The 17,266-nt window shown below is 43.5% G+C and overlaps 1 protein-coding gene across 1 annotated transcript in view; it reads right to left on the reverse strand.

Annotated features, from left to right (window-relative positions):
• The window catches only part of LOC124795860 (protein nervous wreck), a 737,145-nt gene that overhangs the window by 240,795 nt on the left and 479,084 nt on the right, over positions 1–17,266 (reverse strand). Inside the window, exon 5 of the mRNA XM_047259941.1 lies at positions 12,408–12,552. Coding sequence (XP_047115897.1) covers positions 12,408–12,552 — 145 coding nt within the window. The remainder of the gene's footprint in view (positions 1–12,407; positions 12,553–17,266) is intronic.

Raw genomic sequence — 17,266 nt, forward strand, 5'->3', positions numbered from 1 at the left:
CCAATTTGTAGGTGGAGGAACCCTACTCTCCTTTTTCAAAGCCATATTCCATTTCCCCAAACACGCCGCCCCCCCCCCCCCCATTAGCCCTCTCCTTTTTTTAAGCTATATTCCATTCCTCCAAACACCCCCCACCCTCCTTGACCGACTTCTAGAATCGCCTCTGATTAGTTACAATAAACCATTTTTTTTCTGGTGATTGTACGCTTGTAGTCCGTTTCCGTATCTGAGTGGTCAGAGTGACTGACTGCCACGCAGAGGACCTGGGTTCGACTCCCGGTAGTGTCAGGTATTTTTCCTTGGTCGGAGGACTGGAACGGTGTGTACCCAGCCGTCGAATGCCAACTGAGGAGCTACTTGACCTAGTAGTTGTGGTACCAGCTCTACTAACCCGATAGCAACCGGGACTGCGGTGTGGTGAAGCCGCGGTTCCATACTGCATCCGTATGACGCCATTGGGTGATGGATTATACGGTGGTCGGTCGAGCCCAATTCTCCCGTCTGTGGCCAGAATAACGATGATAATTGTATTATTATCGTATGCTTGTAAAAGGGTTTTGTCTATCGGATTACACACATCAGCAACTGAATTAGAGATATCCACTGAGTTGGGGAGAGAGAGCTCTCCTGTCGTCACGGTGAGTGGAGCAGTGTGATGTAATTATAAATTCGTCAGACCCCCTACTGGCCTTCGGTCTGACAGTGGAGCGCAGATCACGGATGACCGATTCAAAGGACAATCAGTTCCCGAGGTTTCGGCATGTAAATGTGTTACCCCGCGTTTAGTATCGCAGCTTACAGTTCTCAACAGCGGCTCAGAGACAAACCTACTGCGAAACAGATGTAACACTCTGCCAGTCCGGAAACAGAGCCGTATGCTTGTGACGAGGTTACAGTGATTATTCACAATGCTCTGTAAATCTTGCCGCCGCACAGCAACAAAACCCACTAACTCTACATAAAATTTATAGCAGGATATTTTCAGGGGCGGCTGTTCGTCGTGAACGCAGGCGAATCAACCACCTCCATCAGAAGATTAACAGCTGGAGTACCGCAAGGTTCAATACTCGGCCCCATACTATATTCTATCTACACAGACAATGCAGAGAGTAATGAGAGGATCTAAGTGGGCGACACGACTGTTCTCACCAGATGTAAATGATCAGTGGTTTTTAATCACCGTCTGCAAGACGCCTAGACCCAGTAACGAATTGCGTTTAACGCCACGAAAAGCCAAGTCGTGGTATTGGAGTAGTTTACCCGTTACTCGTCCGCCCCTGGTAGCTGAGTGGTCAGCGCGACGGAATGTCATACCTAACGGCCCGGGTTCGGTTCCCGGCTGTGTCGGAGATTTTCTCCGCTCAGGGACTTGGTGTTGTGTTGTCCATTTCATCCCCATCGACAAGCAAGTCGCCGAAGTGGCGGCAATTCGAAAGACTTGCACCAGGCGAACGGTCTACGCGACGGGAGGCCCTAGCCACACGGAATTTCCATTCTACCCATTACTCAATAAGCCGTTTGATCAATATGTCAAATGTGGTTTGATAATCTTTTTACTTTATATTTACGCTGAGATATACTATGGAAGTGCATCGTGGAGCAGCACGGCGAAGACACATTTTCAGAGTCTGCAAAGCCTGCAAAATAAGACACGACGCTGAATCTGCCACGGCCTATAGAATGTTCTAGCAAGTATCTTTGCGAAGGATCCTATCCGACATCGCTAAAGCAGTGTTGTGAGGTGGGGTTCGACGGAGAGGTACCTCCGTCGGATCCTGGTTTAGCAATAGAATTCCATCGACAGTATTTTCCCGACGAGGAGAGGAGAAGTGATGAAGTACTTTTCCTGTGCATTATACTAAAAGCCAAGTTCCTCGATTAAATCGCAATCTCTGATTAGTGGAAATGGACTCCCTAGGTTTTGTCATATCAGTGGCACAACAAGTACAGCCATTCTCTTGGTGCTACTCGAGAGTCATGTGCCAGCGTCAGCTCCTGGTTTCATTCTTTCCATTCGTTTAATTGTCATGTCCATTCTTATAAACTTTAGCGGCATGGACAGTAACCACACTAATACAAGAACACAGGTGCAATATCATAAAATAATCAACAGGAACGACTGAAATTTAGTCCGTTTATGATCTACAGGCATCTAAAGAATCGATTAATTGTTTGAAGGGATAAAACAAAATGCCATGTGCAATATCAGTAATATGGAACTCCCATAAACCTCTTAGACTCTTCGACAAGCCTAGTATTTTAACAAGGCTACGCTAGATCCCTCTTTATCCTTATGAAAGAAGATTTTATTTCTCTTCTGATATTCAGGCCTATTTTCAGGAAATTTATCATCTATATGGTCCAGAACACATCCATTGTGTTCGACAGTCTTTGTATTTCCCTTTTCTAGGCGATCGATATGAAGAACTTCTTTTTGGATACCAGAAAACAGTGGCAGAAGAAGTCGACTTCCCATTCTTTGCCTTAGGGTCTCAGGATTAGTCCACTCTTTCTGAAAAATACTGCGCAGGTAACCAGAAACTAACATCCAACGCTAGTGTAAAACTACTGCCAATCTGACTTATTATGACTCTAATCTACAACGACAATCGGTAAGCCAACTGTCGTTAACAACGACAAACGGATTCAGGCAACCAGTGTAACAGCCCACAGTCGCATATCTAATACCACTCGTCGCATCAGGAACATGGTAGAGACTTAGCAATTGTTTCAAAATTATAGTGTGCCACTGAATTCTAATGACATGTGGCACCACGGGGTGGGAGCTAGTTTATTATATGTAACAGGGAACATATTAACTCCTTGCTCTGGTACGAGCCCTAATTTCTCTTATCTTCGTGGTCCTTACGCGAAATGTACGTTGCCAGCAGTAAAATTGATTTGCAGACAGCCTGAAATGCCGCTCCTCTAAATTTTCCCAGCAGTGCCTCTCGAAAAGAATTTCGTCTTCCCTACAGAAATTTCCATCTGAGTTGACGAAACATCTCCGTAAAGCTCGCTCGTTGATCGAACCTACCGGTAACAAAACTAGCAACAAGCCTCGGAACTGATTCGATGCTTTCCTTTAATCCGACATGGTGGGGATCCCATATACTCGAGACGTACTCAAGAATGTCGTACTAGAGTTCATTACGCAGTCTCGTTTATAGATGAGCTACACTTCCCTAGAGTTCTCCCAGTAAACTTAGCAATCATATACAACCGTTCGCTCACCAATAGATCTGTACCTACAGATTGGAAAATTGCGCAGGTCGCACCAGTGTTTAAGAAGGGTAGTAGGAGTAATCCATCGAACTACAGACCTATATCATTGACGTCGGTTTGCAGTAGGGTTTTGGAGCATATACTGTATTCAAACATTATGAATCACCTCGAAGGGAACGATCTATTAATCCGTAATCAGCATGGTTTCAGAAAACATCGTTCTTGTGCAACGCAGCTAGCTCTTTATTCGCACGAAGTAATGGCCGCTATCGACAGGGGATCTCAAGTTGATTCCGTATTTCTAGATTTCCGGAAAGCTTTTGACACCGTTCCTCACAAGCGACTTTTAATCAAGCTGCGGGCCTACGGGGTATCGTCTCAGTTGTGCGACTGGATTCGTGATTTCCTGTCAGGAAGGTCGCAGTTGGTAGTAATAGACGGCAAATCATCGAGTAAAACTGAAGTGATATCAGATGTTCCCCAGGGAAGCGTCCTGGGACCTCTGCTGCTCTTGATCTATATAAATGACCTGGGTGACAATCTGAGCAGTTCTCTTAGGTTGTTCTCAGAAGATGCTGTAATTTACCGTCTAGTAAGGTCATCCGAAGACCAGTATCAGTTGCAAAGCGATTTAGAAAAGATTGCTGTATGGTGTGGCAGGTGGCAGTTGACGCTAAATAAGGAAAAGTGTGAGGTGATCCACATGAGTTCTAAAAGAAATCCGTTGGAATTCCATTACTCGATAAATAGTACAATTCTCAAGGCTGTCAATTCAACTAAGTACCTGGGTGTTAAAATTACGAACAACTCCAGTTGGAAAGACCACATAGATAATATTGTTAGGAAGGCGAGCCAAAGGTTGCGTTTCATTGGCAGGACACTTAGAACATGCAACAAGTCCACTAAAGAGGCAGCTTACACTACACTCGTTCGTCCTCTGTTAGAATATTGCTGCGCGGTGTGGGATCCTTACCAGGTGGGATTGACGGAGGACATCGAAAGGGTGCAAAAAAGGGCAGCTCGTTTTGTATTATCACGTAATAGGGGAGAGAGTGTGGCAGATATGATACGCGAGTTGGGATGGAAGTCATTAAAGCAAAGACGTTTTTCGTCGCGGCGAGATCTATTTACGAAAATTCAGTCACCAACTTTCTCTTCCGAATGCGAAAATATTTTGTTGAGCCCAACCTACATAGGTAGGAATGCTCATCAAAATAAAATAAGAGAAATCAGAGCTCGAACAGAAAGGTTTAGGTGTTCGTTTTTCCCGCGCGCTGTTAGGGAGTGGAATGGTAGAGAGATAGTATGATTGTGGTACGATGAACCCTCTGCCCAGCACTTAAATGTGAATTGCAGAGTAATCATGTAGATGTAGATGTAAACCGAACATTCGCCTTCCCTACTACCGCCCTTAAGTGCTCGTTCCATTTCATATCGCTCTGCAACGATTCGCCTAGATACTTAATCGACGTGCCAAGCAGCACAGTGCTAATATTATAATTCGCATTTTCCGAGATTTTTTTTTCCTTCGCATCTGCGTTAATTTACATTTTTCTACATTTAGAGCAAGCGGCGACTACTCGAAAGAATTAGAAAATTTATCTAATTCATCCAGTCACTGAACGACGATAGACCACAGCATCTTCAACAAAGAAGCAGATCGCTGCTCTCCGATCATTTATTTATATTGAGAATAAGAGTGGTTCTATCACATTTCCCTGGGCACTGCTGACGATACCCTTCTCACTGACAAACACTCACCGTCGAGGACAACGATATGGATTCTTTTATTTGCGAATGCTAAATAAAGTAATCAATAAATAGATCTCATCACTCGGAACAAAATGTATACGAGTCACAGACATGTCACACACTAATTCTCTCCCGTAGGTTAACTTCCAACTGTGGTGTCAAGCAGCCCATAAATTTAGGAGAAAACCAGTTTGCCAAATAACGAAAATCGGTGAACTATGTGCGTGGGATAAATTAACAGAAAACATTTGACTGGCGAACTAACTGAAAAGATAATGTGGCTGACATTTCAACATTGTCTTACAAGGGGAAGGCCTCAGACACAGCCAACCGATTCGGCTCAAATTTGGCAGGCCGCTTGTGTACAACCTAATACGAAGGAATCTAAGATATTTTGGGTCAACACCCCCGCGTTTTTGAGAAAATCACCGCTAAAGGTTATAACGAGCAATCGACTCAAAATTGGAGGGATCGATAGATAATTGTAAATAGAGCATTTTTCATCATCAGGTATGGGGTCGGCAAACGCATACTTTTCCAGAAATCGAGGTAAGAAACTTTTACAACTGCCGCTTATGTAGCCACATGGTAAACACTTTTTCGTCGACAGCACCGATAGCGCAACGGCCAACGTAACTGGTTGGGAATCGGAGAACCCGGGTTCGAATCTCGAAGAAAGCGAGCGGATGTTTTTCTTTTCGTTTGTATTTTTCCATATCTCAATTGATAGGGATAGGAGGCTTAATAAGGTAAGTAAATCAATAAGGAATGATAATAACTAGGCAAATAAATTTCTAAAACCTCTTGGGATAGTAAAGAACTAAAATGTTACTCCCATTTTCAATGTTACAATTGGTCCGCGTTTTATAGAAAAGGTCAATCGTTTAACCGACTCGATGAAAAATGTTTACATTACCTGTTCCAAATCCGGGAAACTGACAAATGCGATTTACAGAACATTTCATGAGAATGTTTTAAAACCACACGTTTCTGATAACCAGTTTTGTCTAATATTCGATTCCTGCAGTGGACAAATTAATACTACAATATATGACAGAATGTTTATAGATGGCGAGGGTCAGCCGACGTGCACAGTAAAAGTAATACCGCCAAACTGCACACCTGTGTGCCAGCCGTGTGATGTTTATTTCTATCGCCAGGTTAAAAACTTTATTTCCAGGCTTCAGAATTGCAGTGTGTTTCCGGAAACCCAGCGGGAATTGCACAACCGCACTGATGCAATAACTATTCACAGCATAATTCATAACCAACTTTCAGCACAGATTTTTCAGGCGATGATATCGAATGCGTGGTACGCATCAAAATTAATTCCCGGAAAAGACATATTTTTAAATGTAAACCAAGTTTGTTTTCCGCCGACTCTTCGGAAGGAACAGTGTAGCTGTCGAAAGATTGCATTCATTAGATCTTCTTGGTGCCGTGAGTATATTTGTTTCGAATGTTTATATGACAAGTACCATCCATCTGGTTGTTCGAAGGAAAGTGAGGACACGTAACAGTGACTGGAAGAGTCATTGTAAAGTGACCTGGAGTAACATTTTAGTTATTTACTATCCCAAGAGGTTTGAGAAACTTATTTGCCCACCTTATTATCATTCCTTATTGATTTACTTACCTTATTAACCCTCCTATCCCTATCAATTGAGATATGGAAAAATACAAACGAAAAGAAGAACATCCGCTCGGTTTCTTCGAGATTCGAACCTGGGTTCTCCGATTTCCAGCCAGTTACTTTGGCCGTTGCGCTATCGGTGCTGTCGGCAAAAAGCGTTTACCATGTGGCTAGAGAAGCGACAGTTGTGAAAGTTTTTTACGATTTCTGGAAAAGTATGCGTTTGCAGACCCCATACCTGATGATGAAAAATGCCGTATTTACAATTATCTATCGATCCCTCCACTTTTAAGTCGATTGGTCGTTATAACCTTTAGGGGTGATTTTCTCAAAAACGCCGGGGTGTTGACCCAAAATATCTTAGATTCCTTCGTTTTAGGTTGTACACAAGCGACCTGCCACATTTGAGCCGAATCGGTTGGCCGTGTCTGAGGCCTTCCCCTTGTTGGGTAGCTCCTATAGAGAAGTGTCTGGGAACTTTCGGCCACATACTGTTGAAAGTTATAGATTACCATGTTTTACGCATCTGCTAACACTAGAGCACTTTTACTAAGATAACCTGTGCCCACTAATCGATGTCTGAGGTCAAGAAAGTCTCTGCTCATTTAAAGGGACGCAAAATTCTGTTCTCCTTAGCCTTTGGTTGTTCTGATGCATGTAGACGGAAAGGCTGGATGATAGTTGCAGCTTGGACTTGTATGTGAAACTTGCAGTGAGATTTTCTTACTGTATTCTTTGGCTACGAGCCACTGGTTTTGAGATAACGCACTGTATGGCGCAGCTTGACATGTTATATTATTGAAAATAGTTCACGTTCGTTGTAGTGATCCATTAAAAGTGGAATTACTCAACATGTTTTGTGCGAGTGCTGCGGGGCATCAAACCACAATTAACTACTGCCATAACTCGTTTACTCTATAGTACACATCTGAATCAGGGCGAATTGTAACGGGTTAATCACCTAAAACACGCACCACAGATATTGCGGAAATGGAAAGTGCTATTCGCGTGCGGTTTTCACAGAATGGTTTGGTAGTCAGGGTTCATATTGTTAGGCAGTCAACAGATTGTAATTATACTTAGAAGGTGAGCTTTTTGTACAGACATAGACTTTTTAAATGGAACAATACCTACTGACATTAACAAACTAAAAGTAGAGTAAATTAGAATGTCAGTGAAATTTGTTGTAGGACTCTAGTGCAAGTTGTTTACGAGATAACGTATTTTGAAAAGTTGCCATACCGACACTTGTACTGTAGTGTCGGTAGCTGGACCGACACCGTGATGTTGATTGCTGAAAAGGAATGCTAAACTAACGCTGTGGCCGATAGTGCACGAACGGCAATAAGCAGACGGGCGTGAAGTCTGGAACATAAAAACTTATGAATGAATAAGAAGAAAAGTATGTAGATGCTTTTTACTTAACTTTTAATAATTCCTTGGAATACATCTCTCTTGATTACTCGTAAGCTATAGGCACTGATACAAATGGCTCCTTGCTAGTTCTTAGCCATTAACTTAGCTGATGGCTATTATGTCTCTCGGCTAATGAGAGAGAAAGGCTTCGTACAACTGGGCGATAGCTAGGTTCGCGTACAACTGGGCGGTAGCTTGGTTCTCGTACAATTGGGCGGTAGCTAGGTTCTCGTACAACTGGGCGGTAGCTAGGTTCTCGTACAACTGGGGTCGAGTCCACTCTCGTATCACGAGACCTGCCTTGGTGGTGGCGCTAGGTCTGCGATCACAGTGGCGACACGCGGGTCCGACATGTACTACATGGACCGCGGCCGATTTAAACTACCACCTAGCAAGTGTGGTGTCTGGCGGTGACACCACATGTACAATACCTGTGGTAGCAAAACTAAAGAACAGCACAAGTGTATACATTAGTTATGTAGATTCTGGCCAGTGAAAAGACAACTGACTATAACAGGGTATGTGCAAAATAACCACTGACATCGGCAATACACACTTCCAATCTGGTGTGGAACGAATGCTGGACATGTGCTGGCATTTCATCAAAGACGTCGGACCAGGGAGCAGTAATACATCATTGCATATCATCGGTATCGCTGGTAACTCCTTGTAAACAGTGCCTTTCAACTTTCCCCACAGATAATATCTACAGGCTTCAAATCCGGGGAAGAGGCTGTCCAAGGTACAGCTCCTCTGCGTCCAATCCAACGATTTGGAAACAATTCGTGAACACGTGCTGTAGTACTTCGTGCACTATTGGCTGGACAGCCACCATATTGGTATCACAGAGTCAGCCGGCCGATGTGGCCGAGCGGTTCTAAGCGCTTCAGTCTGCAATCGCGCTACCGCTATGGTCGCAGGTTCGAATCCCGCCTCGGGCATGGATGTGTGTGATGTACTTAGGTTAGTTAGGTTTAAGTAAGTTCTAGTGGACTGATGACCTCAACTACTAAGTCCCATAGTGCTCAAAGCATTTTTGGTATCACAGAAGGCCTTTTAGTATCACAGAGATGGCCTGTTAGGAGGCTGTGAAGCTTGTGCGCGTTCAGTGTTCCGTCTACAAAAAATGGGGATATGACCTGATGGTTCACTATCCCACACGACACGTTTGCACTCCATGGGTGGTGACGTTCCACTTGTCAAAGCCAACGGGCACTGTCAACAGACAAATATTGCATGTTTATCTGGCCGTGACTGGTGAATGTGGCTTCATCGCTTAACAAGATCTGTGATATATCTGGAATATCCGTCTTAATGCCGCTGTACGTAAGTTAACACAATTCTGATAATCGTTAATCGTTTCCATGTAGCTTTGATGGAGGGAGATGTGATAAGGTTGGAACCTATGTGAATGGAGAATGCTTAGGACATTGCCTGACTCATGGTACTTCCTTGTGAGATTGCGCGAGAGCTGACGTGGGTATCACTTGCAACAGCAGCAAGAACGTTAATTTTCCCCTCTTCTGCTGTCACTTGTTTCCTTCTGTTACGCTGGCTAGTTGTTACACCACCACTTTCACGTAACTGGTTCAATAGGTTGATAAATAACTGCATAGATGATCGATTTCTATTGGGATATACTGCCGCTTACATCGTCCAAGAACAAACTGCATTCTTCCTACACTCTTCATATGCCTTGAACGTGTCAGGTTTTTCTGAATTGGTAAATCCCATCGTCCACTCACGGCCAACTGTTTGCACTATCACACACTAACTTTCAAGTCACAATGTACACAAGGAACATACAAACATAACAACATTCTACCTAGCAACTATACAGGACGAATGGCACAAACAAGTATCGATTTGGAATCTTTTCAAAATACGATATCTTGTAAGCGACTCGCATTAGAATACTGCAACAAATACCACTAACATTCTAATTTATCCTAATTTTAGTCTGTTAGTATCAATAGGCATTGTCCTATTTAAAAAGTGTATGTTTGAAAAATATTGTAACAAATACAATGCAAAAAACTGTGCTGAAAAACTGAAACAAACTTGCGAGGGTAGAAAACTTTGGTTACTGGAGAGAGATCGGCAGATAAGAAAGGTAGTGCCACAGGGTTCAGTTTGGGGTCCACTCCTATTCCTTACATACAGTATGTGTATGACTTTCGACTTAATGAACACTTTCTAAGTATTATTATTGATTGAGTAACAATACGAGCCCCTGACTACCAAGCCATTATGTGAAAACTCCACATAAACAGCACATTTCAGCAATATTTGGTGTGCAAGTTTTAGGTGATAACCCCAGTATAAATCCCTAATAAATAATGTAACGACTAGGTACTTTTATCGGCTTCTTGAATGTGGGTAAATACTTGTTATGCAGTGGTGTAGGGTGCCATGTGGCTCATGTATTATTAAATGTCGTCCATGTACTATGAGCTGTGTTTTGAGTTGAAATAGTAGTTTAGACGTGATTTTTTCTAAATTTATTTACGCTCCTTGCCGTTGTTAAACTAATAGCATACATTTAACGATAAGGGATGTGCTCAGTTGTATGGTACTCGGGATTTTACCATGATGGTTCAAATGGCTCTGAGCACTATGGGACTTAACTTCTGAGGTTATCAGTCCCCTACAACTTAGAACTACTTAAACCTAACTAACTAAGGACATCACACACATCCATGCCCGAGGCAGGATTCGAACCTGCGCCCGTAGCGGTCGCGCGGTTCCAGACTTAAGCGCCTAGAACCGCTGGGCCACACCGGCCGGCCTTTACCGTTCAGCAAACGTATTTATAAACCGAGAATTGCTTCCACTGTCGTCACTTATTTATTCATCGCAAGATTGCTAGAAGCGTTTTCGTGTGGTTCTTTCAGGTTGCAAGAGGTAACTTTACATAGAGATCTTTGGAGCCGTTAATGAAATTACAAGACCCAAAAAAAAAAAAAAAAAAAGAAGTTCACATGTGTGTGAAATCTTATGGGACTTAACTGCGAAAGTCATCAGACCCTAAGCTTACACACTACTTAACCTAAGTTATCTTAAGGACAAACACACACACCCATGCCCGAGGGAGGACTCGAACCTCCCCCGGGATCAGCCGCACAGTCCAAGACTGCAGCGTTTTTAGACCGCTCGGCTAATTCCGCGCGGCTACAAGATCCATTCAGTGTTCTTCTGTTATTTAATATTTTCAATCTTTGTGTGGAAATGTATCTAACACACAATTGTGAACCAAGTTTGCTATACTATACATTTTGTAAGTCAAGAGACGGATTCATTGATAGGAAACTTAATCGTTCAGATGTATAAATATTCAATGAAGCCTACTGATTAACTGTTGCGCAAAGTAAGTGTGCCCAGAGTTAAGGTGTTCTTAAAGTGAAGTTAGCGTTAAAATAAAATTTTCGTGGGACGCAGTTCGTAAGTGGGCGTTTTGATGTGGGCCATTTTCTGTATATTCTGTAGATTCTTGTAAGTATTTAGCTTTTAACAATATGCAGTGAATCTATGTTGTACTTAACAGACACACAAGCAGACGTAATCCCAGCTGATGTTTGCCGTTCACAGCCACCCCTACACCTAATTGTGTTGTTACCCACGTTCCCTGCTGGTGGCCGTGTGATTGGAAGGGAGCCGAACATCTCATCTGGCCTCTTTTAGCGACGCGAGTGGTCAGCCGTTCTTCCAGCGTTTTAATCACGATTGATTAATCACCGAGACCCCGTCTGGACAGCAAACAGCAGGCGCCTTGATTAATTGTGTTTTGCCGCCGTAACCAGTACTACCGGTCTGTGTGTGTCCGAGAGACTACACCGGCGCAAACAGCAGACCTGGACGGAGGGCTCAGTGCAAATAGGCGAGACCGCATTGCGGCTATGGGCGCTTATCGCGCGGAACTGAAAACTGCTTCCGCACGTAGCGGCACCGTACATCATTTGGCTTATCGGATTACCTCCGTACGCCATAAACAGGTTTTCGGATCGCCTGGGGAGAGTAGACTCGAATTTTGATGAACCTGCAATTCATCTGCTGCAATCGCAGCGAAACCTAGCACGCTGGGATCAAGGTGAATAAATGACACGACGAAATTTTTGACTGTCCTAATGCCAGGAATTAATGCCGTTTGTACAACTCCAGTGTTAGTCTTAACGTGGATGCCTTTTGTAACTTGGATCTGCCTATGGCTCTCTTGTAAATCCGCTTTATTACACTGGAGATATTCTGAAAAGGCGGACCGCGTACTGGACGGGATAAACGCTAGGGAAGAATAGAAGAATAACACAATAGATAATTTACTTCACGCGTGTTGTTGCCTGACTGAATGTGCACAGTGAATGTAGTGTGGCGGGTGTGTACTGACCTTCTTGGCGTTCTGGACCTTCTGCGACCGTAGCACCTTAGCGTCGTCCGCTATCTGCTGGTGAAATACCTCCACGGCTGCCAACCTCGCGCGTGCCAACTTCTCGTTCTCCTCAAGTACCGTGCGCCACACGTTCCACATGTTCCTGCAACATCACAGCACAGCACCACTTAGTGAACAATAGGGACGAAAGTCAAAGCAGTAAATAAGAATTTCTTTAGATACGTACGCTTGTGTAAATCAGCTACAAAACATGTAGTAATCTGGGAGGTGTTGCGAGTACTTAGACGGCACAAAATGGCACTACTTTATTTCTTCAGGATAAGAAATGAGTAGGGCTCTGTGGCAGCTGAATGCCTGTCCCCTTGGTCGTTAGAACCAATAGACAAAGAGCGTTAACCGTCCTGTGTATGGGGAGAAATAAAAGGGAGGCCGCAGCTTTACTGACGGTGGCCAACCGCCACGGTCTGAATGAACCACGTCCGTCTGAGTCGACACCGTGATGGCGGCTGTTATACCGGAGCCAAGGTAGCCCCTGAGGGCAGGTAACCCATATTACACTACAGAGTACAAGGTTGTCTAAGCCCCAGGCGTACCAAAAGCACAACGGCAAACACCAGCTATTTACACACAAGATAATGGAAACAGGCATTCCAAGCACTACTTCCTGCAGGGGTGAGCTCCAGCCACAGCCTGCAGGAAGTATCACTAAGCCAAAACCTGGCTGGCTGGAGACAGCTATTTAGGGGCTAGAACCAGCCCCGAAGTTCAGCTCACGCCAGATCCCAACCTCGTGTACTGCGACCGTTGAAGATTACGTCTTCGTCTCTCAATTGGACTGTTACTGGTGTGTGTGTGTGTGTGTGTGTGTGTGTGTGTGTGTGTGTGTGTGTGTGGTGTGTGTTACCACGAACCTTTGTGGTAAATTAGAAGTGAACTTTAGTTTGCCTCAATAAGGAGACTTTTACTGGCATCGTTCATATTACCTTTCGTTTGTTCTTCAATCATCAACCTTGTAAACTTAGTATCAATAAAAGTTATTGTGAAAAATTGCGAATTATCAGTCACCACAGCGGCTGTAGCTTATATCTTAAAGCTTGATCACTGTTTGTAGTCGAGAGTATAGCTCTGATATCGGAATCTTTGTATTTTCTATGTGTGTTGCTGTTTAATATCTCGATAGCGGTGAAGAATTCAGTGCTTACAGTAACAAAGAATAAGGAACGATATTACCATTAGTAATAAATCATAACTGGTTTGATCGTGATTGTGGTCCTGCTATGTGTGAAGTGTGCGTGTTTTTTGCAATATTTTGGAAGTCCCATTATTATGTTTCAATGTTTCCTCTAGTAAATCAAAATTATTTATTGCCAGTGACTGTTCTGACTTCGGGGAGACATTCCAATGACAACACTGTTACTGATATGTTCTTTACAATGTAGGTTCTTCATTTTTGTCTTGGTGATATTAATTACAATACGTGAACAATGGACGTACACTACACTTGCAGTACACAGAAACAGACACAAATATACACACAGCAATAAGAGACGAAGAGCAATGGGCACAACTAAATGAATAACAAACAGTATTTCAAAAACAACACATGAAGATATCTGCGGACACGACGTACAGACATGCCTGTATGTAACGTAACAACAACCTCCAGAGGATAGACTTGGATACCCACAGTGTCAGTGAAATCAGCGACACTGCAGAGCAACCCGAGGAGGAGGAACATGAGATGTAACGGTAAATAAGACACCTAGAATTATAAATCAGAAATAATTTGCCAAACCGAACTGAAAAAATTTTGTATATCACTCAAATAACAATTGAGGAATTCGAATACAGTAAATGTAGTGTAAGATGCTGGCAGCGAGCCAAGACAGTACCGAATGTTGTACACGGATGATTACCTAATGTTCATGCATGGGATTAGCAATGCCATTTCTCTACTATAAACTGTTTTGTCATCAGATCAAAAAAACCTATAGTGCCATCACAGTCGGTGATGGCACAAACAAATCTCTCTTCTATCCCTTCATTTCTTTAAAATTCTTCTTAAAACAACAAAACTTTATTCATATTTCAACTTCAGGTTATTGTTATAGTAAAAAAAAGTATTATTCTTTGTCAAATATTGCAGATGAAAACAAAACAAAAAACTACCAAAAAGTGATAAATGAAATCTGTAATGTGGTACGACCTGTTCTAAAAGTCAAATAACAGGTCTTTGAATTAGCAATAAAGAAATAATCGACCTGCACATAAACGATCTAATGGATAACGTTTGGAAGTTCCATGGTGCTTTTCGTGAAGGATGGTGCTGTATACAGAGACGTCGCAGCGCTAGGAAATTGCAGCGAAATGCAAGGAGACCTGCAGAGGAACGACACTTGATGCAGGGATTGGCAACTGTCCTCAGCGTAAACAAATGTTGCACATGTATAGGCATAAAGATCCACCACTGCAGAACAATTACTGAAGGCAGTCGCACCCGTAAAATACATAGGAGTGTGCGCATAGTGAGATTTAAAATTGAGCGGCCATATGAAACCATTCGCAGGGAAGGCAGATGCCAGACAGAAGCACTGGAAGAATCCTCAGGAAGTATGCACTCACAAAGGAGGTAAGTTACGAAATGCTCGTTCAGACAATACTTAAATATCGCTCGTCAGTCTGGGATCCGTACCAGATAGGACTGATAGATGAAATGAAGATCAGAGCGTTTCATTACATGATGACTAACTGACAACCTCAGCTGCCGACAGGTGTTGTTCATATACCTCGATGTGGAGAGCTGAAAATGTGTGCCACGACGGGGACTTCTACCCGGGATCTCTTGCTTACATGGCAGACCCTCTATCCATCTGATCCAACGAGGACACAGATGAAAAGCACGACTGCAGGGACTTATCCCTTGCACGCTTCCCGTGAGACTCACATTCCCAACTGTCCACAATTCTACATATGTATTATACCTTATAGACATTTGCCCACCCACTCATTACTCGCAAACGCTTTGGCGATTCCCGTAAGAGTTTGGGCAACCTGTGCGCATTCGCGCAGACGAAGGTCAATGGCTGGGTAGCCTTTAACTATATATATATATATATATATATATATATATATATATATATATATATATATATATATATGAAGACAGTAACTTGAAAATGTGTGCCCCGACGGGGACTCGAACCCGGGATCGCCTGCTTACACCTGTCGGCAACTGAGGTTGTCAGTCAGTCATCATTTATTCCAGGGAAAAGCTGCACGGTCATCAACAGTAACTGTTCTTTCGAGAACAAGTTACTGTCTTCATATATATATACGTTTCATTACAGACTAATTTACTATGAAGGGCCAAAGAAACTGCTACAGCTGCCTAATATCACGTAGGGCCCCAGTGAGCACGCAGAAGTGCCGCAGCACGACGTGGCATGGACTCGACTAAAGTGTGAAGTAGTGCTGTAGAGGACTGACACCAAGAATCCTGCAGGGATGTCCATAAATCCGTAAGAGTACGGGGGGATGGACATCTCTTCTGAACAACACTTTGCAGGGCGTCCCAGATAGTCTCGTTAATGTTCGTGTCTGGGGAGTTTGATGGCCAGCGGAAGTGTTTGAACTCAGAAAAGTGTTCCTAGAGCCACTCTGCTGCAATTTTTAACGTGTGTGGTGTAGCATTGTCCTGATGGAGTTGCCTTAAGTCCGTCGGAATGCATAACGGACACGAATGGATGCAGGTGATCAGACAGGATGCTTAGGTACGCGTCACCCCTCAGTATCGTATCTAAACATGTCGAGCGTCCCATATCGCTTCAACTGCACACGCCCCACACCATTACAGAGCCTCCTCCAGCTTGAATAGTCCACTACTGAGATGCAGGGTCCATGGATTCATGAGGTTGTCTCCATACCCGTACACGTCTATCCGCTCGATACAATTTGAAACGAGACTCGTCCGATCAGGCAATTTCCAGTCCCCAATAGTCCAATGTCGGTGTTGCCGGGACCAGGCGAGGGGTGAAGCTCCGTGTGATGCAATCACCAAGGATACAAGAGTGGGCATTCGGCTCTGAAAGCCCACACTGATGATGTTTCGTTGAATGATCTGCACGCTGACACTTGTTGATGGGCCAGCACTGAAATCTGTAGCAATCTGCGGAAGGTTTGCACTTGTCACGTTGAACGATTCTCTTCAGTCGTCGTTTTCACGTTCTTGCAGGATCTTTTTCTGGCCGCAGCGATATCGGAGATTTGATGTTTTAGGATTACTGATATTCACGGTGCACTAGTGAAATTGTCGTACAAAAAAATCCCCACTTCATCGCTACCTCGGAAATGTTGTGTTCCATCGCTCGTTCGCCGTTTATAACTCCACGCTAAAACTCACTTAAATCTTGATAACCTGGCATTGTAGCAGCAGTAACTGATATGACAATTGCGCCAGCCACTTCTTGTCTTAAATAGGTGCTGCCGACCGCTGCACCGTATTCTACCAGTTTACATAGCTCTGTAGTTGAATACGCATGGCTGTACCAGTTTCTTTGACGCTCGAGTGTAGTAAGTACGAAAGCGTCAAGGAGATGCTCAGCCAAATCCAGTGCAAGAGCAGCGTTCTGTATCATGGTGTGGTTTAGTGACAAAGTTCCGACAGCTTACATTTCTAGAGGAGGTAACCAAAATGATTGGTTTCTCCTACAGTATATCTCGCGAAATGGCCATGTAGGTAAAATTACAGAGATTCTAGCTCACACAGAGGCTTACCAAAAATCAGTATTTCCGTGAACTATTAGTGACTTGAACAGGAAGAGGGGCAAGTAACAGTAATACACTAGGTACCTTTAGCT

This window comes from Schistocerca piceifrons, chromosome 4 (assembly GCF_021461385.2).
Source record: "Schistocerca piceifrons isolate TAMUIC-IGC-003096 chromosome 4, iqSchPice1.1, whole genome shotgun sequence".
Lineage (NCBI taxonomy): Eukaryota > Metazoa > Arthropoda > Insecta > Orthoptera > Acrididae > Schistocerca > Schistocerca piceifrons.